This window comes from Galeopterus variegatus, unplaced genomic scaffold, assembly GCF_000696425.1.
Source record: "Galeopterus variegatus unplaced genomic scaffold, G_variegatus-3.0.2 Scaffold1379, whole genome shotgun sequence".
Classification (NCBI taxonomy): Eukaryota; Metazoa; Chordata; class Mammalia; order Dermoptera; family Cynocephalidae; genus Galeopterus; species Galeopterus variegatus.
Window position 1 is genome coordinate 371,071 of NW_007727490.1, and position 7,567 is coordinate 378,637.

The 7,567-nt window shown below is 40.0% G+C and overlaps 1 protein-coding gene and 1 long non-coding RNA gene across 2 annotated transcripts in view; both read right to left on the reverse strand.

Annotated features, from left to right (window-relative positions):
- The window catches only part of NDUFA9 (NADH dehydrogenase (ubiquinone) 1 alpha subcomplex, 9, 39kDa), a 37,446-nt gene that overhangs the window by 23,234 nt on the left and 6,645 nt on the right, over positions 1 to 7,567 (reverse strand). Inside the window, exons 3-6 of the mRNA XM_008576636.1 lie at positions 7,255 to 7,352; positions 5,342 to 5,433; positions 4,117 to 4,258; positions 219 to 321 (exon numbers count right to left, since the gene is read on the reverse strand). Of these exons, the coding sequence (XP_008574858.1) occupies positions 219 to 321; positions 4,117 to 4,258; positions 5,342 to 5,433; positions 7,255 to 7,352 (435 nt within the window). The remainder of the gene's footprint in view (positions 1 to 218; positions 322 to 4,116; positions 4,259 to 5,341; positions 5,434 to 7,254; positions 7,353 to 7,567) is intronic.
- On the reverse strand, positions 618 to 2,739 carry LOC103593616. Its single transcript, XR_550770.1, has 2 exons — positions 2,401 to 2,739; positions 618 to 1,045 (listed from the first exon to the last, which is right to left on the reverse strand). It is a non-coding gene; the product is annotated as an uncharacterized LOC103593616 (long non-coding RNA).

Genomic DNA, 7,567 nt, shown 5'->3' on the forward strand with positions numbered 1-7,567 from the left:
AACCCTCGGCGGGAGCGCCGCCGCGCTTCCCAAGCGGCGCACTATAGCAGTGCGCCACCAGGCCGGCCCAAATTTAAATGTTTTTTGACCACAGTTGGCCACCCATGTAGGAATTACTGTATAACCTTAGTTTGTCAAATCAGAGAACACTGTTAGCTTGTGCTCAACTTCAACCTGGTCAACCAGTATCTCTCTCTTCCACTGTTAAGAAAACGTACTTGCAAAATGATTGAGGAATCTATCCTCTCTTCCAAAGATGTCCGATGGCTTTATGATAGTGGCTTCTGGAAATGCTTCTCTCACCTCCTTCTCTCCAACAGCCTAAACAAACAACCAAGCAAAACTGTTCTAAGTTCTGAGACAAATGAACAAAGTTTCCATTCTCTCCACTGTCAGGACACTGCTTGTATTTCAAAGGTCATATTTTCCTCCAGATAAAGGTAACCATACTATTCACAAAACTCAACTATACAGAATTTTTTTTAAAAAATAACACACAAAAATGCCCTGTCTCTTATGGCTCTTGTTTCTTCCCATTTCAATGGGTTTCTTCCCATTTTTACTCTAGGGAAGCTTATGTTGAAGAAGAAAGGAGAAAAATAAGGGTAGAATTTTTCCAGACTCCATTTTCCTTTATTTACAGATTCTCTGGTTTGTGTCAACCATCCAGCAGCCTGTCAGAGACAGGAGAGCACGGTGACAGTGGGCTAAAATAATGGAAGTGGCAGCAGTACATACCTGTCCAGAGAAGGCCAGGGATAGTCAATTACCTTCCCGATGTCAAATGCTGTAACATTCTTACTCGTTATCACCTATTAACCTCCTGGACAAGCCCTCTGGTTCAGTGAAGGTATCAGCACCTAGTTCAGTCTTCCTTTCCACCACAGCACCATTGTGGTGACATCAATGTCTAAGTGGACTTGGACATCTCAGGTTCTTGAGCTTCTCAACTCTGATGATCTCCTTTTCACTTCACTTCTGCCACTCTCAACTCAGTGACACCACAGCCCGTACCAACAACTGAAAATGCCCTTCTTCTGAAACACTGAATGAAGACATCCTACTCTCAGATGACAATCTCCAGCCTGCTTGCTCTTTGTTTGTCTACTCCCGATTCTGCTTTCCCTGTATCAGCTCCTCCAAATTTTCCTGCCCTCCCATCTGTACTCCAGAATAAATTCGGCCCATCTTTTCAATCACTCTCTTACCAAAATTGCAAACTACCTTGTCCCATTGTCCTTTACTCCACCCACCAGGTAAAATCCTAACCTTGGAAGAGCCCCATTAACCTCCTTTCAGCCGTGTACTCCTACTGGCTTCAGCAGCTAAAGAAAATAAATTAAAAAAACAAAAAAACTATAAATTCATGTCACCAATTTTAACTGGGCCCTCAATATTTCCCAGAAATAGTGTTTTCCTCTAGTTAATTTATCTCTCATAAGACAATCTCAAACAGTTTCTATTCTATTCACATTTCAGACTTCCCCTTCTTTCCTCCTCCTTCTAGTAAATGACTTCACTTTCTAATTCATAGAGAAAATATAAGACAGCAGAGAAAAACCACCTCAAGTCCTCACCACTAAACCTACAAACTCAGGTACATGAACCACCATTTCCTCCTCCTCTTTGCACAGCAGAGTGCCACACCAGTGCTTTCACTTTCTCAGGAATCTGCCCAATTTACTCTCTCCCACGTCTCAGTCTCACTCGCTTTACCAGCATCTTCCCTCCTGCACTGAAACAATATAGATCCTCTGTCTTAAAAGAAAAAAAATCCCAACTCCACATTGCCTTCCAGCTTCTACCCTCTCTCTCTCTTCCCCCTCTTGTAAGCCAAACGACTTGAGAATGTGCCTACCCTTACTGTCCCCACTGCTTCAGTGCCAACTCACTCCTCATCTGTACTCTGGGTTCTGCTCCAACAGTTGCACTGAAGCTATTCCTGATAACATCACTGATGACCTCCATGTCAACAGATCCAAGGTGACTTCACAGTTCTTATCTTGACTTCTCAATGGCATTCATAAGTTAAGTATTCCCTCCTTCTTGCGACACTGTCTTCCGTTGGCTTCTACAACATTGTACTCTCCTGATGTCCCTTCTACTTCACCATGTCCACTCTTGCCCGGTCTTTTGTTTGTTTTGGTTTGGTTTTTGCAGGTTCCTCCTCCTCTACCAGGTCACTAATCATTGGTATTCCTCTGAGCCCAGTCCAAAGTTCTCTTCTCAATCCACACCTCCTCGCTTGGCCATCTCATCCTCTCCCAATACTTCAATTAACAACAAATGCTGGTGACTCCCAAATTTATACCTCCAACTCCGACCTCTCTTCTGAGCCCCAGGATCATAAACACCACTCATCCCCATTACCTGGATGCTTGACGCACATCTGAAACACACCTGAAACCCGAGTCCAAAACTGGATCACCTTCCATTCTCTCAAGCAAAATAGTGCTCCTCAATGTTTCCTGTGCTTGGAATTACCTAAACAGAGTTAAAAATATTGTTGCCCCAGTTCTACCCCCTGAAATTCTATTCAATTGGTCTGGGGTGCAGCCTGGGCATCAGGATTTTTAAAGCTCCACCAGTGATTATAACGTGCACTAAGGCTGAGAATGATTGCCTTAAACCCTAGTCTTCTCACGTATTTCCTATCTCTTTCAATAGTGCCACCGTCCACCAGTGGCTTAAGCCAGAGGGCAGGACATCTTCAACTCCTTTCTTTCTCACCACTGACACTCCCCACCCCTTCCAAACAATCATGAAATTCAGATGATTTTATGAATGCTAGGGCAGAGGCAGGCACAAGTGCTCCCACTCATTTTCTGTCTTTCTCCAGTGTAGTATGAGAATGTGAATCCTGGACATGTGTATGCCAGCTCTGTGACCATAAGAACCAAAGCTTACACGAAGAAAATGTCAGAGTTAAGGGAATCAGAAAAACAAAGCTGGAGCCCTGATAAACGCTGGCACCAATCTGCAGCTAAGGTTCCCTGTTACTTACTGCTGCTTCCCTGATTTGTTAGATACAAGGGCCTATAAATTCCCTTTATGTTTAAGCCATTTGACATCGGATTTTCTGAGGCCAGTAATTAAATGCTCCTAATGAACAGGTGCTCTCTCTCCCCTATTATATGCCCTGATGGCACAATTTGCTACTTTGCAACACTTGGTACATCTGGAATTATTTTCCCCAGTGGAGTAGAAACTTAATATAAGCCAGGACTATGTCTGTTTTATTTACTACTGTATCCCCAGTGCCTAACACTCTATGTGGTACATAGTAGGTATTTAATAAATAATTTGTTGAATAAGTAAACACAGTGGGTTAAAAGTTGGAGGCATTGTCAAGGAACTCTGTTGTTCTTATCAGCATGACTTAAAACAGCCTTCCATATGGCAGAAACCAAATGTTAAGGACAATACCAGACACTGATATCCCTTCTGAGTCCCTGATGACAGAGACATTTCAGGTTATAGACTGACTCCAAACTAGAGTGGTCAATCTCTAGGTATGGGGTTTCTGGGAGTATTCACATAGCCTAAGTACTATGTGAATAGCTATTTCTCCTGGCAAATATTTATCCCTGTCATTCTGTGTTCACATCACCCCTTTAGGAGCACCATAAAACCATGACTACTCAGGGATTTGAGAAAGCAAGTGGTCCTTTATCCATGGTAGGTGGGTGACACAGGTCTGACTCCTTTGGAAGGAATCATATTCTACCTCTTATGATGGTTTCTTGGTAATTCTATTATCTCCCAAAAAACTTTAAACATCTGAGGGCTGGTAATAATGGTAACGATATGGTCTATTTATCTTTGAAGCCCCTTAGCCCCTGCAAACAGAAGGTGCTCAACCAAAACCTCAGAATACAACACAGTCTCACACCTAGTTCTGCATATGGAGAATTAGAAACCCTTTTAATTCTGGATATGTCGATGAGAAACCCTTCTCACTTAAATCATTTTTCAAAGAGGCCAAGAAACTCAAGGTCTGTGATCCACTTCCCAAGTCAAATTGCTATGAGGGTACTTCAAACAGTTCACGGAAATATTCATATTATCTTTTAATTCCATTTTTCCACAAATCTTTTGAAGTACGCTCAAACTTGCCTTATTTCTCAGATATCTAGAAGAGCTTTTAATATCAGCATTCAGATGTGAAACGTGGATGAATTTTTCAACTCCAGCTTCCTTGGACACTTGAGCAATTGCTTGGGGAATCTTCACAAAAACATCTTCAAAATAAAAGTTTCTGGGAGGGAAAAAAAAGGGGGGAGATTAGTTAAGAACTCCAGACTCAGGATTTCAAAGCTTTCTGTGATAGGCTGGTTTTCATAACAGTACTGGAATTCATAAAAGTTGAACTTTTAAACAGCAGTGATTTAACTTAAAGCCAAAACTAATGTTTTTGGTTTTGTTTTTTTAATTTTACAGGCCTGCTTGCTGTCATTACTGTACATAATTTAAGGTTTATTCTAAATTATAAACCTAGCATACATCACATTCTGTGTTCTCAAGGAATCCTGAGGCTAAGGCCCTTTCAGAAAAACTGGCTATACTGGTTGGTGGAGAGGAAGGAAGTGTTAGGAGCTGGAAGGGAATAACTGGTGTTTTCTTCAGGGGGAAAAAATACTAAAAAATCAGTCAGTCACCAATTCAATTCAATAACATTAACTAAATGCTTACTCTGTACAATGCACCATGTTAGTCAGAACAGGGGATATAAAGTTGAATAAGACCCTCTAAGTCACCAAAGAACTTACAAAATATTTGATGAGACAGCTATATATAAATAAACCTAAGTCAAACTTTAATAAATGCTAAACGAGAGGTGTGAGCAAAGTGTTGTGGAACTACAGGATCAAAATGTTATTTGTTGATAAAGAACCCACAAAAAGGCTAAAAAGAACTGTATAAATTAGTACTCAAACCATCTTTAATTAACAATGCAGAGAAGAGATCTAGAATGCTGTCCACGGAAGAAAAACCAACGTTCAGTTTGCTGAATAGTGAACAGGCAAAATACTACCTCCCATCCCTATCCAAGATGGACAGAACGATGCACAGGTCCAACACTGGTCTTTGTACTGAGCTAATAACACCAGCCACATTAACACAACCCACACTAGCTCTTTATGGGCAGCACATCATACTGCTGACCTATATCAGACTTAGTGCCAACTAAATCTTCTAAGGGGCTTCAATGGGTATATAAATGGTTGTTCAATCAACCCCTACTGATGAACCATGTCTGGTATATAGAAGGTGCCCAATAAATGTCTACTGAAGCCTAAGAGAGACTTACGCAAAGAAGAAATAAGAGTCAAAAACTTACCTAGTTTCCCATTCCCGTCCAATGAGATTGATGACCACATTGCTGTGCTGCACTGCTCGTTGGATAGAGTCTTTGTCTCTCCCATTCCATTCCTACAAAAGCAGTAGCCAATCAGACAAAAACATAAGGGATGCACCCTGGCACTTAACACTTCCCTGTCCACCCCCACCGGCAAGTTTCAAAATGGGCCGTGAGGTCTCAAACTCCTTGCTGATTCTCTGACCCTTCTGGAGACAAATAGGTCAAAGTTTGTTGTACTCAGGTAATCAAATAACAGAACTAGAAAAGAAGCTGTTTTTAATAGAGCAAATTAATTTTTGTCCACCCAACTGCCTCCCCCCCATCACCAAGTTTGTACAGAAATCCAGGAATCAGTCTCCCCTCCTGAAATATAGCCAAAGAACCAAGGATTGTTAGGGAGGTTTAAAAAAAAATTTTTTTTAGAAACAAGAAATTTCCAATATAAGTATCATACTTAGCTAATGAACATTCAATAAAGAATAAATGAAATGTCATTAAAAATAAGTCAAAATGTAAAGGGATTACAAGTAATATGTGTGAATATAATTAAGGATGTTTACCAAACATTTTTTTAAAAGGAAAGTGTGTCCATGGAAGAGCTGAGTTTCATACAGGCTAATATAGTAGGAAGTTAGCTAAAAGAATAGTAGACCAGAGCATTAAGGCCCAGAGAGCACAGCAATCAATAGGATGGCTGTGGGCATTTTGGGCAGCACAATTTTGAGGAAAGGGACTGCCCATGTACTGTAGGATATTTAGCATCCCTGCCTGCTACCTAATAAACTAGTATGGTTCTCCCATCACTGTGACAACCAAAAGAGCCCCATACACTTAAATCACTGCCTTAAAGGTTCTCCCTCACCCCCTTCCCCCTGCCTTGCCCCATTGGCAAGTACAGGCCTAAAAAAAGAATCTGTAGATTAAAGCAGGATGACAACAGTGAATGCTCAAGAAGGACTGTTCTAAGTTAAATCTGCCCCCTGCCTTGCCCCATTGGCAAGTACAGGCCTAAAAAAAGAACCTGTAGATTAAAGCAGGATGACAACAGTGAATGCTCAAGAAGGACTGTTCTAAGTTAAATCTAGGCCAAGTAAACCAAGCTATAAAACACTGTATTTGTGATTTTTTTGTCTATAGAAGAGCTGTCCAATAGAAATATAAAATGAGGCACAGACATAATTCTGAATTTTCTACTTTCTGAATTTTCTTCTGACCATATTTAAAAGAGCAAAAAGAAACAAGTGAAATTCATTTCGATAATATATTTTATTTATTCTAATATATCCAAAATATTATTTCAACATGTAATAAATATAGAAAATTATTAGTGACATATTGTATACAATTTCCTTCATACTGTCTTTGCAATTTGGTGTGTATTTTATAATTACAGCACATCTCAATTCAGACTAGCCACATTTCAAGTGCTCAATAACCACATGTGGCTAATGGCTAACACACTGGACAGCACAAGTCTAGACCAGTGGTTGGCAAACTATAATCCATAGGCCATATCTGGCCTGCAGCCTAATTTTGTAAATAAAGTTTTATTGGAACACAGTCATGCCCATTCATTTTCATATTGTCTATGGCTGCATTCGGGATACAAAGGCAAAGCTGAGTTAATTATGACAAAGATTCTATGACCTGCAAAGCCTAAAATATTTACTATCTGGCCCTTTACAGAAAAAAATTGCCAACTGTTGGTCTAGAGCTTGCATGCCAAAACACGAGATGCAGGAACTCAGCTGAAAAAATGTCCTCTGGATAGAGGAAGCCCTTGGTCCATTGTGGGATGAAACTGCTGCTTTATTATACTGGCTCTTACTCCTAAAAATGACCTTAATAATTTACATTTGTCAACTCCAATAATAATTTCTAAAGGCTTTTACCAGAAAGATAAGCTGGCCCAGGTCACCCATGGGACGAAGGTGCATGGTGTCATATCTTTCACACCGAAAGGGTATTATCACCTGTGATCCCATACGTCCTAAAAATGAATGGATTGAAACAGGGTCAACATCAACATAGCACGATTACGTTATACAATACTGATTTGGTAAATATTTAATTCTAGTATGATATGTGAACTGATATTACATTTAATAAAAAACATATTTTTGCCATGCTAAAGATGCCAAGGGACTTTTCAGAGTCCCTTATTCCCATCTTTTTTTTTTTTTTTTTTTTTTTTTTTTTTTTTTT